The 15,527-nt window shown below is 45.1% G+C and overlaps 1 protein-coding gene across 1 annotated transcript in view; it reads left to right on the forward strand.

The window, feature by feature from the left end:
* Nucleotides 1-15,527, forward strand: part of GHITM (growth hormone inducible transmembrane protein) — a 716,610-nt gene that overhangs the window by 373,884 nt on the left and 327,199 nt on the right. Inside the window, exon 6 of the mRNA XM_044056881.1 lies at nt 10,403-10,511. Within this exon, the coding sequence (XP_043912816.1) occupies nt 10,403-10,511 (109 nt within the window). The remainder of the gene's footprint in view (nt 1-10,402; nt 10,512-15,527) is intronic.

Raw genomic sequence — 15,527 nt, forward strand, 5'->3', positions numbered from 1 at the left:
CTACCTTACGTACTTCACTAGGCTACAAAGAGATGATCTGAAAAAGTTGGGATATACTCTCCAAGATTAACTAGCTGCAGGGGTTTCAGACAGTGACCTCTCAGCTATCAACCTTAAATTCCATAGTTAACTCATCCATGAGGCTGATTTCCTATGCAGCGGATGGAGCGAGTAGGGCCGCGGGTTCAGGAGTTTCCCTAAGGCGACACTCCTGGATATGCTTGTGTAACTTTGTGGAGCCTTTTAAGTCTACCTTTGTCAATGCCCCTTTCGATGGTTCCCCACTCTTTGGACCAAAAGTCAAAGACGCACTCACCAGATGCAAGCAGGAAGGAGAAACTCTCTCTGCCATTGGAGTATGTTTTTCGCACCTTCCAGACCCTATCCTAAGGGTCAGAACGGTGGAAAAACATGGTTCAAGAAATCCCAGGGAGTTTTTTCAGGACGCACGAGATGAATCCTTCCCCAGGGGAAGAGGGGGAGGCAATAATGGTAGGCGTCCACGAGGCAGAAGGGGTCCACAAAACCAGGGTGATCATTATTCCTTTCATGGCTGGACCGTTCCAGTGCTCCTGAAAGGAGGCCCATCTGTCCTACTCTGGAGGCAGTTGGGGGGGGGGGGTTATCTTTGTACCCACTTGTCTCTTGTGATAACTTGCCAGGCTTCTGGGTACAAAGTATAATATCCATAGGTTATTCCATTCCCTTTTCCCTTCCTGTCCCACAACTCAAAAGGATCCTGGATGTTCCAGCCAGTCAAAGGGAGCAGGAAACTATAGAGATTTAAAAGTTGCTAGACTACATAGTCATCCAAGAAGTCCCCGCAGACCAAATAGGATTCGGTACTTACTCGAGATTCTTTTTAGTGACTAAAAGAACTGGGGACTGGAGACCCATATTGGATCTCCGCAAACTAAACAAATCCGTAAAGAAGTCCAAGTTCCGAATGGTAACACTGCAGTCAATTCTTCCCTTTTTGGGGAAAGACGATTGAATGTGCTCAGTAGACCTCCAAGATGCGTACTACCACATAAAAATGGACAGACCATTAAGGAGTCAGTCACGCCTCTGGCTGGGAGCCAGGCATTACCAATTTCGAGCTCTGCCCTTTGGTCTCACTACAGCCCCCAGACTGCACACTAAATGCATGGTAGTAGTCACGGCTCACTTGAGACGGCTAGGAATCCAGGTGTTTCCGGCTCTAGATGACTGGCTCCTGACTGCCACCACCAAGCATCTACTACAACAGTCAAAAGACCAAACCTTACAAATTTGTTCTCAATTGGAGATAATAAACTTGGGGAAATCTGCCTTGTTGCCATGTCAGCATATTACCTTTATAGGAGCAGAATTAGACACCATCTCTGTGATTGTAAAATTACCCACAGAAAGATTTTTGTACTCTGGCAACAAATTACCGATCTCCTGCCAAAGACAAAAGTAACAGTGAAAACAGTCCTGAAAGTTCTAGGAACAATGGCAGCCAAGATGCACATGAGAATTCTTCAGCGGCTTCTCTTTTCTGACTGGTCCTTACAAGAACTTCCCATGTCTCACCAGATCAGAACTTTCCATGTCTCAACAGATCAGAATTAGTCATGCAAGAAGGATCTAAGATGGTGGCTCCTTTCCAGTCATGTCACGTTAGTTCGACCCTTTACCCCACAGCAACCTCTGGCAATAGTGACCATGGATGCCTCCTAGATAGAGGGGGGGCATTACCTGGGGAGGATGGTCCAAGGCACATGGCAGGAACACGAGACCCATTTGCACATCAGTATTCTAGAGATGAGAGCTGTGCTCTTGGTGTTGTAAGCACTTCATGACCTTCCACTAGGAACAGTTGCAATTCAGTCGGACAATATGTCGGTGATTTGGTACATAAACAAGCAAGGAGGAACAAAGTCTTTGCCGAGAGGCTGTTGGGAGTATGGCAATGGGGGCAGTCTCTTCCCAATGCTTTCTGATCGCAATGCACATCCTGGGGAGGTCCAGTGTGATAGCGGACAGGCTGAGCAGAGCAATTTTGATGCCTCATGAGTTATCCATAAAGAAAGAGATGGAAAGGATATTCTGAAAATGGGGCCAGCCTTGCTGCAACCTTTTTGCCACTCCCTTGAATGCCAAATGCAGCAGCTACTTTGCCCTAATCCCCCCTCCGGGGAGTCACCCAGGGATGCACTTGTCCACGATTGGCCCTCAGGACTACTTTATGCATTTCCCCCAATTCCGCTAGTACCACAAGTCATTCAGAAAGCCTACTCATTGGGAAGCAGGATAATTCTCATCGCTCCGTACTGGCCTCGTCCAATTCCCTTCCTCAGGCCTCATCTTCAAGAGGAACCGTGGACTCCTGACCCAGTTCCAGACCTTCTGACTCGTATGTCGGGAATGCTCCACCCCTCAATTTGATGTGGCTGCTGCAGTTCCCAACTTAGGCTTCACAAGTTTATGCCAGTAGTTAAATGCATCCTGCTATCATCACACAAGGCTACAACGAGGAAGCTATAATGTGAGAGTGTTCAATCTCGCCTTTGTTCTTACACATGGGTTCGGAGCCGATCCTCGGCTCCGTGCCGGCCGCTTGCAAGCTCTGCATCGAGAAGAAGCTCGAGATCACCTAATACCCACAATCCCCCTCTGCCTTTACCTCAGATCTAGTTTGCCGCTGCAGCGTTCGCATCACTGGGTCGAGCTCGAGCACCTGAGATAAGATTTAGAATTTTATTCTTATATTTTTTCTTGGTACTTTAGTATTATAAAGCTATTTAGTGATAATTTGTGTGTGTGTGGTAAGGTTAAGGGAATCTCGGTACCGTTAAGTTTTAAAACTTAGAGTTCTCTTCGGGGCCTACCACCCCTTATTGGATTTGACAACCGGATTGACTTTCACTACTGGATTTGACAATTTTACCGGACTTGACTTTTTTACTGGATTTGACTTTTCTTCTACTTAGTGACATGTCTGAAAAGGCCAAATCTGGGTTCAAGCGTTGCCAATGTGGGCAAAAAATGTCAGTAACTGACCATCATAGTTCCTGCGTCTACTGTCTTGGCCCTCTCCATCTGCAAGAAGACTGCTCTATTTGTCATTCTTTCAGTGGGAGGGTCATGACAGATAGGCGCAGGAAACTAATGGATAGGGGTTTGTTAAAACCTTCCTTTCAGGAGGCTCTGGATGCTTCTGACCAGGCATCCAAGTCCTCGAAGGAATCTAAGACGTCTGAGCCCAAGTCATCGGCTCCGAGCTCTTCGACTAAAGTTAGATCACCGGTTCCACAGACTTCGGGGCCGAGTGTTCAACTGTTGTCAGTTTCCGAGCCTCGAGTCTTGGAACCGGTGATGGAGCTCCCTCCCTCGATACTGTTGAGGTCGGCTCCGTCTTCGGTTCCTTCGACCCGTTCTTCTAAGCTCTCCGATATCGATGTGGACCGTGTGGTGCAGAAATTATTGGAACATTCGGCCCTATCCAAACTTATCTCGGTTTCCACCCAATTGGTGTCGAAACTTGAAGGCCTTCCATTATCTCCATCCCTTCCTCCTCCGAGACCTGTCCAGTCTTTGGAGCCGGAAGAGGTTGATCTACTGATTGTGGAGCCCTCGGGGCCAGAACCGTCCTTTTCTCGGTCTGCTCCTTTCACCTCGACTCCGTCGGATCCGGTACCAGAGTCTCGGAGCCGACGATCCGCCCTGGTTCCGGGGCGAGAGTCGAACCGACGTTTCGGTTCCGACTCTTCCTCTCGGGGACTCGGCACGGATAGATTCAGCACCGTCCTCGGGGTCGATGCCTTCGGTGCCTGTCTCGGGGATTCTTCCCATTTCTTCGGAACCGGGAGATTCCTCGACTCGGGACCCGGGGGCCTTCGATCTCATGAGGAAGGTGTTGTCTACCCAGACAACCACATCAGTAGAAGCAGCCTCTCCTCCCCATAAAGGACCGTTATCTTCCTCTGCACCAACGGCCACATCCAAGCGTCGAGCACCGGTGTCTCAGCCACCCCCGGAGGGTGCCCCTTCTTCCTCGGAGGCTTCTTCGGATGCTCCCCCCGAAGAGGTCCCTAGGAAAAGATTGTGTAAGAGGAGACACTTAGATTCTCCACAAGAAACTTTGACATCCGATACTGACTTGGATGAGTCAGAAGGGTCCCCAAAGTCACCTTCAGAAGATGTCTCCTTTTCTGACATCTTGGAGATCCTGAAGCAGAGAGGTGATTGGCAGTCCCTCCCCCCTTCTGAGGATGAGTCAGTCTTGCTGAAGGCATTTGATGCTCGCCCTTCCTCCTCCTGGGTCACTCCGCCCTTCGATGAGTTAATGGAGTTGATTGCTCGAAGGGCGTGGGAGACACCTGACACGGTGGAACCGGTCCCTAGGAAGCCTAATAAGTACATCACTGCACCCCAAGACAAGGCTTACCTCACAAAGGGAGTTCCAGTGGATGCCATGGTGGTGGCAGCGGCCACGAAAAAGGAGATGTCGGAATCTTCCTCATCTGTCCATCCACCTAACAGAGATTCTAGGACTATGGACAGATACGGGAACGTTTACAGAGGGATCTAGTCAAAGAGTTGGGAGATACCCTCCAGGGTACTACAGATGCTGCGGTCTCAGAGAAAGTTACAGCACATCTAAATACCCTTACATCCATTAACTCATCCATGAGACTGATATCATACGCAGCCGAAGGATCGAGTAGGGCAGCAGCTTCAGCGATTGCTCTTCGTAGGCAATCCTGGATGCGCTTATGTTCATTTGCGGAAGCCTTCAAGTCTTCCTTTACTAACGCCCCATTTGATGGTGCCACACTTTTTGGCCCTAAAGTAAAGGAGATCCTTACCCGGTGTGAACAGGAGGGAAAGACTCTGTCTGCTGTCGGAGTCCGTTTTTCCACCCCTTCCAGACCATACCCCAAAGGGCAACGTGGTGGGAAAATGTGGTTTGAAACCCCAAGGATCTTTCCCAGGCACACAGGGTGATGCCCTCTAGAGGCAGAGGAGGGGGAAGAGGTGGAAGACGCCGCCCTGGCGCCAGAGGGGGTCCGCAAAACCAGGGTGACAGGGCTGTCCCCCCTGGAAAACCTTTCCAGCACTCCTGAGAGGAGGCCCGACTGTCCTGCTCTGGAGGCAGTCGGGGTCGCTAGCTTTATACCCTCAGGCCTGGAAAACATTACTACAGACAACTGGGTAAAAGCGTTGTTACCAGAGGTTACAGAATACCATTCCTATCCACCCCCATTCCAAAGAAAACTCCCAGATGTACCGCCCCATCTGCGAGACCCAGCAGCTATAGAAATTTCAAAGCTGCTAGAAAAAAGTCATCCAACCAGTCCCAGCGGACCAAATAGGATTCGGAACTTACTCAAGGTTCTTTTTAGTTCCAAAGAAGACAGGGGACTGGAGGCCGATTCTGGACCTAAGCAACCTCAACACCTTTGTCAAGAAAGAAAAGTTCGAATGGTCACGCTTCAATCGATCCTTCCATTCCTACAGAAGGACGACTGGATGTGCTCAATAGATCTGAAGGACGCATACTACCACATCAAAATGGCCAGGGCGTCCAGGGATCATTTGCGCTTCCGGCTGGGAGCCAGTCACTACCAATTTCGAGCCCTGCCCTTTGGTCTGACCTCAGCTCCCAGGGTTTTCACCAAATGCATGGCAGTGGTAGCGTCTCATCTGAGGCGCCTAGGATTCCAGGTGTTTCCGTATCTGGACGACTGGCTCCTGTCTGCCACCACCCGGCGTCAACTGATACAGGCCAGGGATTACACCCTACAACTTTGTATTCACCTCGGAATTTCCGTAAATTTCGAAAAATCTTTACTACAGCCATCACAGCATATCTTATTCATAGGAGCGGAATTAGATACGCATCATTTAATTCTAAGGCTTCCTCCAGAAAAGATAGTCGCACTTCAAAGCCACATTTCTCTCCTTCTGTCGTCCAAAAAATCCCCAGCAAAGCTGGTTCTAAAGGTCTTGGGTCTCATGGCAGCTTCTCTCATTGCGATACCATTGGGAAGACTGCACATGAGAGTTCTACAATGGCTACTGTTTGCACAATGGTCGTTCCAACGGCTACCTCTGACACACGAAATTCTGATTACAAACACATGCAAATCACACCTAACTTGGTGGCTTCAGACTTGCAACCTTTCCAGCGGAAGACCATTTGTGCTACCCACGTCAGCGGCGATAACCACGGACGCTTCCCTGATAGGGTGGGGGGGCATCTTTCAGGGACAGACAGTCCAAGGCGAATGGACCAATTTGGAGTACAATCTGCACATCAGGGTTCTGGAGTTGAGGGCAGTGTTTTTAGCGTTGCAACACTTTGCTCCCCTTCTTCCTCTAGGGACTATTGCAGTTCAGACAGACATGTCTGTAGTCTGGTACATAAACAAGCAAGGGGGAACCAGGTCTTATCAACTATGCAGAGAGGCCATGAGAATTTGGCAATGGGCGGAGTCCACGGGTCGCTTTCTGATCGCAACGCACATCCCGGGGTCATCCAACGTCATAGCCGACAGGCTGAGCAGAGCAATACTGTTGCCTCACGAGTGGTCCCTCAAACAGTCAATTGCGAACACGATATTTCGCAAGTGGGGCCAGCCTTCCTGCGATCTGTTTGCGTCTCCAATGAACGCCAAATGCAGGAGCTACTTTGCCCTATTACCCCCTCCAGGGGAAGTCCCCAGGGACGCGCTGGTGCACGATTGGCCCCGGGTCTCCTGTATGCTTTTCCTCCATTTCCCCTGATTGCAAAGTTTCTGCAGAAAGCCAGCAACCTTCAGAGGACGATAATCCTCATTGCCCCATTCTGGCCTCGTCAAATTTGGTTCCCCTTTCTATTGCATCACCGCATTCGGGGACCTTGGATGCTGGACCCAGAGCCAGATCTACTGACTCACTCATCAGGAGTTCCTCACCCATCTCTCGAATCACTCCATCTAGCAGCTTGGCTGCTCCGCTTCTTCTAGCCAGGTCTGATTCCCTTACACGCGGTTCAGAATATATTAGTGGCTTCTCATAAAGCTTCCACTACAAAAACCTACACCAGTAAATGGAAGCGTTTCGTCTTCTGGGCTAATTCACATCATTTGGACCCTGTTATAGCTCCGTTGAACAAGATCTTGGAGTTTTGACAGAATTGTTCCATGAAGGAGCTTCTCCTGCTACTTTAAGAGTGCAATTGGCTGCCATTTCTAACTTTCATGTGGAAGAATGTGGTGCGCCTATTATGGCTCACAGACTTTGTAAAGCTTTTTTAAAAGGATCTTTTCATATCAGACCACCAGTTAGAGTTCCTACATCACCTTGGAATCTGAACCTCTTACTTTCTAAATTGATGTTGCCCCCTTTTGAACCAGCCTCAGTTTGTCCATTGAAATTTTTATCGTGGAAAACTCTATTCCTGGTGGCCATTACATCCGCTAGGCGAGTGTCTGAGCTTCAGGCTCTTTCTATTAAACACCCTTATTTAATTTTCCACTCTGGTAGAGTATCCCTTCGCACTAATCCATCCTTTCTCCCCAAAGTTTGCTCTACTAATAATATTAATCAATCCATTGAATTACCCACCTTTTTCAAAAATCACTCTAATAAGTTAGAGTATATGTTGCACAAATTGGATGTCCATAGACAACTCAGGTTTTATTTGGATAGAACAAAAGATCACAGGAAATCTGATCAACTGTTTGTAGCCTTTGCTGACAGCAGGAAGGGTGTAGCAGTTACGAAACAAACTCTTTCCAAATGGCTAACTGATTGTATCACACACATTTATGAGGCTTCTAATCAAACCTTATCGGTCAAACCTAAAGGACATTCTACGAGATCAGTGTCTACATCCTTAGCTCACGCAGCTCGCTTACCATTAGACACGATTTGTGCGGCTGCTACTTGGGCTAAACCACATACATTTATCTCTCATTACAAAGTGGACAGGGTTTCTAGGGAAAGGGCAACCTTTGGTTCCACTGTGCTCAAGAACGTTCTCCCGTGAGTTCCTCAGGATCATGGAGCTAGGGACGCTACCCATGTGTAAGAACAAAGCGAGATTGAACACTCTCACATATAGAAGTTATGTCCTTACCATAACGTTCCATGTGGAGTGTTCATCTCGCCTTTGTTCTTACATTCCCACCCTTCCCACCCTTAGGAAGAACGTTCAATTTGGTGCCTGGTCTGGAGTATTCTCCTTCTGCAGTTGCAATAGTTGTATTGTATGATACACTTGTGTATATATATATATATATATATATATATATATATATATATGTATATAGATGATCCTATGATTATGTAAATTTTGGTATGTGTGTGCTCTCTATGACTGGTTTGCTTGCAAACTAGATCTGAGGTAAAGGCAGAGGGGGGTTGTGGGTATTAGGTGATCTCGAGCTTCTTCTCGATGCAGAGCTTGCAAGCGGCCGGCACTGAGCCGAGGATCGGCTCCGAACCCATGTGTAAGAACAAAGGCGAGATGAACACTCCACATGGAACGTTATGGTAAGGACATAACTTCTATTTCTAGTAAATGAAAAGGTTCTCATACTGGGCACAGAGTAAAAACATTGACCCTTTTCTGCCCGATCACTTCTTTTCTTGAGCTCCGATTGGAGCTTTTTCAACAGGGTTCAGCGACCACTGCTGTCAAGTGCAATTAAAAATCTCAAATTTTCATATAGGCGCCGGAACTTCAAACTTTGTCACACAGATATTATGTAAAGCGTTCTTTAAAAGGTACCTGCTTATTAACCCCCCCCATTAAAGAACCACTATCGCCATGGGACTTGAATTTTGTTCCAACATATCTGACCTTACCCCCATTTGAACCCTTATCAACTTGTGACCTCAAATTTCTGAGTTGGAAAACAATTTTCTTAGTTGCTATAACCATTGCAAGAAGAGTTCAGAATTGCAAGCTTTATCAATCAGACCTCCTTGTTTGATCTTCCAGAAGGATAGGGTATCTCTCCGGACAAACCCATCATTTTTACCCAAGGTGTGTTCAGAAAATAACTTTAATCAATCTATTGAGCTGCTGGTATTTTTCCCTAATCATGGCAACAAGACAAAATACAAGCTACGCCAATTAGATGTTCATAGACAACTTTGCTTCTATTTGCATAGAATCAAAAATTTCAGCAAGTCTGATCAGTTGTTTCTTCCCTTCTCATAAGTTAAAAAAAGGCATACCAGTCTCTAAAGTCTCACTCTCAAACTGGCTCTCATTGTTTTACCTTTATTTACAGTTTTAATAACAGACAACTACCGTTTTAATGTAAAGGGTCATTCTACTAGGGCCATGGCAACGTCATCCGCTTATCTAGCTAGACTGTCAATGGACTATTTGTGCCGCTGCTACGTGGGCAAGACTTCACACCTTCATCACTCATTGCAAAGTGGATTTGTCCTCCTTTGGTTCCACTGTGCTGAAAAGTGTACTCCCATGAGCCACCCAGGGAACATGGTGCTAGGGACACTGTCCCAACCAGTAAGAATGAAGGCGAGATAGAACAACATAACGTAAAGAAGTTATGTACTCACTATAAGGTTCCATGTTTGTTTATCTCGCCATTCATTCTTATGATCCCTCCCACCTTCCCCCAACCTAAGGCCTTCTAGAGAACCTGGATGATTTTTTTCCTTGGACAAGGAGCTCCTCTGACTTTCTTCCCTTTTAAGTATCCTTGATCATGGGACTAGTGTACACATATGGCTATGGTTAGCAGCAAACAAGATATGGGGAATCGCACACTGCATGATGGGATAGGTGTTCAGCAACGAGCCAAGTGAAAGATTTCGAACTATAGTATGCGGCCGAGTTGGAGCCGAGGATCAGCTCTGAACCCAACCAGTAAGAATGACTGGTGAGATGGACAACAAACATGGAACGTTATGGTGAGTACATAACTAAATGTTTTTGTAATGACTTGAAGCTATTTTCTTAAAGCCACTGCTGAAAATAGGCACCTACCCAGTTGGACTTTCCCAGTAATCAAATGTCCGATTATATGACAAAGGCTTAAGACTTTCAGCTGCATCCTGTAGAACTGGCTATGAGTCTTTGAAACGTGACATGTATATTTTTAGCCAAACAGAAGTCCTTTAGAAAGTAAAATTAAGACTGTAACATAATTTTATATTGTGGCTCAATGATTTATGCTGGTCTGCGATGCGTTCTTTTTCATATCTACATGGGCTTTGAAGCATGACTGATTTCATGTCCTCCTTCAGTGTCACCTACAATACTGCTGATTTCCACTTTTTAATCTGAGTCTGTTCTCAAATGTTTGCTGCTTTTGGGTTAGTTGTTGGATCACCAAAAAACAATTTATAAAGGCAGTATAACTGAAGATAATATTGTGAGGCTATTGATGTTTGAAATTTTATTTCTCAGGCAATTGGAGCGACATTTGCTGCAATGATAGGAGCTGGAATGCTGGTGCGCACAATACCATATGAACAGAGTCCTGGATCAAAACATCTGGCATGGATGCTGCATGCAGGTATAGTGTAGTTGCTATTTATTGATACTTAAACTAAAGGAACTGCAAGTGTGTCTCGTGGGGCGAAGGGGACTGCCCGGGTCCCTCTGTCGTGGGGCGAAGGGGACTGAGATGAAGAGCAATTTGTGTTCCTGGTCATTTTATAGTTAAATTAAACAGAATTCCTATGATCTTTTAAGAGAGAAAGTTTAACAGTGAGGAACAATGGTGAATCATAACATTTGAGTTTTCTCAGCATTGAAGCTGCATTGGCCTGCTCATTTTCTCCACAGATATGTTACTGTTTGAAGGGTAGTACTGGTCATTTATGCTGATATGTGGTGATTTGATGCTCCCATATCATCTGCACTGGCTTTCGCGTATCTTTTTGCCATTTAGAAATTGTCTCATGTAGATTGTTTGCACATTCGTTAATCAAGTCTCTAGGTTTTCACAGTGTGTATTTTTTTTTTCATCGAAGTATTTGCATTACCTTAATTGACAACGTTTTTCATGTGGATTAGTATGTTTAGAGGTTTGTGTCCTCCTTCAGAATCCATTAATCAGTTGTACTTCTAGCAGTTTAAATAGCACCCTAAAGACTTGCATTCTGTGGTTTGATATGGGACAGATGATTATAAACGTACTTGTGAGTATTATCTGAACTTTAAAAATATCCACTAGATAAAGTGTAAAGCTTTATCTTCTTGCATGATACAAAAGGTTGTAAAAACTGTTTTTTTTTTTTTTTTTGTTAAATGGAAAACTGTGATCAATGTGAACTGATAATGGAAGAGAAAGAAATAAGGTTACAAAAAAAGCTGCCCTGGGTCTTGCTGATATGAGCACCTTCTAAACAGCATCCACATCTGGGACACGCAAAGCTGGTCATTTTGTGACCTGTGTCAGTCAAAGCTTTTTAGAAAGCTAAACCGCTTGGGAGCACTACTGGAGCAGCATATACAGCTTTTATTCAAGTTCAGGCTATTTCTATGCCAGAGCAAAAACTGTACAATGAGAGAAACGTCTGTTAATGTATACTTCTGCTGTTAAAGAATGCAACGCAAGTATCACTTGTCAGTACTTTCTACTTTTTCGTTGCTGCATCCTTTTGTATCCAACTTTTGAAGAGGGTATTTTGGTGCAGTTCAGATCACACAAAATCCCAATCTTTTGTGGTATTGAAGTGCGACTTCTGTAAGTCCATTAATGTTTCCCATCAGGCAGCACCCTCATTCATATTGTTGCCAGGGTGAGACAAAAATTTCTCCTTTGTATAGATGAGGAAGACTATATGAAGCAGATTGACTCTACATCCGGATTTTTAACTAGATGATGTCATTATGTTACCATGAAGGTAGCACTTTTGAAGGAAGACAAAGGTGTTATTTTGTCCATTAAGTCGTCCTTATTCACAAGAGGAGACAAGTTAAATGGTGAGAGAAGAGAGTCCAGATCTGTTTATATACAACAATTCTTTAATGGTGTGGTATACAGGTTCCAGTACCACTAAAAAAGTAGATGGACCAGATTTAGTATGTAGATCTCAGAACTACCCTTACTACTGTTTCCATTTTAGCCATGTCTCAAAAATTATCCCTTGGCCTCTTTTCCTTTTGATGGAGAAATGAGGGCTTCCCTTCTGGCTTTTTAAGCCCTGAACTACTACTCATGTTGCACCTTGATTTCATTTCCATTCATTAACAAGAGAATGGATAGTCTTTACTTAACAGTACTATACAGTCCACAGTGTCATCACAGGTTTAATTATTGAAGTAATGTACTAGGGGCCAAACTGATTTGTAGCACCCCCTTCCAGCACAGTTGAGTATCTTCAAGGTTATTGTGTTTAAACTACAGAGGAAGAGGATTTCTGACTCTTAAAAACAGTAATTGGTGGGGTCTGTATTATGTCAGCGAAACGGCATTACAGCGAGTGCCGTTTTGCCAACACCTATAGACCGAAGTCTTAAAGAGCAAAACTCCAGTTCACCAATTCCTCCCCCTGCCCCATGGAAAAAAATGAAACCAACAAAACACAACATACCACTTAAAACATTACAAAGTGGGGGGCTTCTCCCCCTCCAACTAAATATATCAACTCCGAGATCGCACTACAGTCGGGTAAAGTGGAATGTCACTGCTCAGGCCAAGCGATTTCTTAACTCACCTGAGCTTTCACGCTTTTCCGATTTTGGTCTGTATGTCGGCGAAACATAATGCGCTGTAATGCCGTTTCTCTGACATGATATAGACCCAATCGATGTATTGTTGGCTTATGTGGATATGATTTAATGGATAAGTTAGAGTTGCTGCTACATTGCACAACATAATGTACATATGCTGAAGTGTGCCCACAACACAGGAGAGGCAACTTCCAGGGCTTAAGTATCTGAGGCAACCTTAAGACGTTATGCCTAGCTTAGAACTGAGCCTTATCCAAGGAATGAGGCAGCCTGTCCAGGTTATGCCTAGCTTACAACTGAGCTTTATCCAATGAATGTTGGCACTAATTTTCTTGATGTCCCTTTTGCTTCAGTATGTAGTAGTTGGCAAGTCAGCTGATAATTGTTAACTAATCTGGAGGAAAATAAAAGGCTAAACTAAGACAGAAGCTGACACTATTCTCCTTAAAGCTGCTTTCCAGCTGTCAGGTGATAATTTTACAAAAAGTAGCCATTTGTTCAGCAAAAATTCTGCTAAAGCAGAGAAGCTCCATCTTCTGTCTTTCATATGTCACAGCAGCAAAAAAAATGCCTGATTATCTTCGTGTTTCACTGTTGCAGTCATTACATTTGGGTTATCTGCTTGCAGGTTGCCCTCAGTCGGCCTGATTAACAAAGTCTTGGGTCCTGCGACTGTTGCTGTCCCTTCTTCCATGACGTCAGGTCGTCAGGGGTATAAAACATGCAGCCAACGCCATTACACCTGTCTTTCTTGCCGTGCGGTGCCCGAAGCAGAAGCAGTTCACAAGTGCCAGTCGGCCGATTCCTGAAATTTTTGTTGAGTTTCAGAACCGAAGTCTTCAAATAAAGCTAAGTACCCCACTGGGGAAACTTTTTCTTACTCCTTATCAATGTTAGTAAAGTTAATAATTGCATTACTTGTAGAAAGCAAATACCTCATAAAGATTTTCATTCGTACTGTATTCCTTGCCTAGGCCCTGACCATGACGTACTTTGGTGTCGGTTTTGTGCTTTATTTACTCAGCGTACTGTCTGTAGTCGGTATATTTTCGCCTGTAAATATTTTGGTTGTCAGTTTAATTATCCAGAAATGTCGTCTGTTCGCCATCCGACTACCGCAATTCCGAAAAAAACCGCAAAGATAAAGACAGAACGCCGAGGGCCAAAACTGCCGACGACGCTTCTTCTAAGCCAGTCTCCAGTTCGCCACTTTCGCAACAACTGATAACAGCTACTTCTAATTCGCAAGCCTCTACTGAGACCCATTCGGAGTCCGGTATGCCGCAAGATGCTTCAACTATGGAACCCATGGATGTCTCTACCTTGGATGGGTCCGTAGCTGCTGCGCAGGCACCGGCTTCTGAGGGTGTATTCAGGCCTACGGACTTGCATATTAAACAGACGCCCCCTTCTTTACTTATTCCTAAATCTCGATCCATGCCCAAAAAAAACAGCGCCCAGGCCACATGCTTAGGCCTCTATGCCTAAAAAACAAGTGATAAGAATGGCTGAAGATCTAATAACTCTAATCAGGGGTAGCCACCCCCCCCTTTCTAAGAGGTATAGGACTGAAGTTGATTATGAATCTTCTGATCAGGATTCTGTTTCTGATGATCTGGATTTGCCCTTATCTACGTATGAAGATTCTGATGCAGCGGACTCCATTCCCTCTGCTTCCCCTCCTGAGGATTTTTCTTTTGAGGAAACCTTACATACTCTAAGGGAGCATTTCCGCTGGGAAAGCCAGGATTTTTCTGATTCAAAAAAGAGGCTTAGGGATTTCCTTCTCCTACCTCAGCATAGGCTTATAGCTATTCCTCTTATACTAGACATTGTTGATGCTTTTTCGGAATCTAGTTTGGGCCCTGATACCCTTCCTCCTGCTCCCAGAAAACCTGACCGATACTGCAGGGTCCCAGAGTCCCACAAGTTCTTTTTTAAAAACACTTTTGGAGATCCAGAGACTATTTCACAGGGACCCCTTCTGATAGAGACTCCAGGGTGCTGGATAGATGGAGTAAGAAGGTTTACATTTCTGCAACCATGGCCATTAGGGCTTTAAACTGCCAGTTTCATATGTTAAAGTATCCGCAACATGTTGTTGGACTGCTGAAACAGAATATTATGTTGATTCCTGACTTTGTGGAAAGTAAAGAATTACAGGACTTAATGCATTCTGCTGGACAAGTTGGAAAACATACTTTGCAATGTGGTTTTGATTCATTAGAGGCGTCTTGCAGGGCTGCTGTTACTGGGTCTTTGCTCAGATGGCATGCTTGGCTTAAGGAGCAATCTTTGCCTGATCATGTTAAAGCTAAATTGTTGGATGCTCCTTTAAATCAGGACTGCCTGTTTGGCAACAAGGCTGAGGAAGTTCTTAAAGATGGAAGATAAAGCTAAATCTATGCAAACTGTGCAAGATTTTTTACAAGTCAGCCTCCTAGATTTAGTAGGCATTGGCCCTCTAAGAAATGGTCCTTTCCAGCCCCTTCCAGGTCTTCTCAAGTCAAACCCAGACACAGCAAAAACCCCAGGTTTCAGTCCCAGGGGACACACAGAACTAAGCAGTGGGGGGGGCCTCCACTTCCAAACTCTGGGAATAATAAGACTCCCCCTATGGTAAACTGTCTCAATGACTTCCTTTTAAAATTTCTAAGCACTTATCAACTGACTGCCCCTTTGGGGGGAAAGATTGCTCTTCATGCAAAGAATTGGGAACTTATTACCCAGGCCATATGGGTTTTAACTATAGTGTCCCAGGGATACAGATTTCACTTCCACATGTTGCCAACACCAAGCGGGTGGCTGGACCTACCCCCAAAGCAGTGGGCAGAGTCCCAAAAACTAGTAC

Source organism: Protopterus annectens, chromosome 14.part0, assembly GCF_019279795.1.
Source record: "Protopterus annectens isolate FY-2018-M chromosome 14.part0, PAN1.0, whole genome shotgun sequence".
Taxonomy (NCBI): Eukaryota; Metazoa; Chordata; order Ceratodontiformes; family Protopteridae; genus Protopterus; species Protopterus annectens.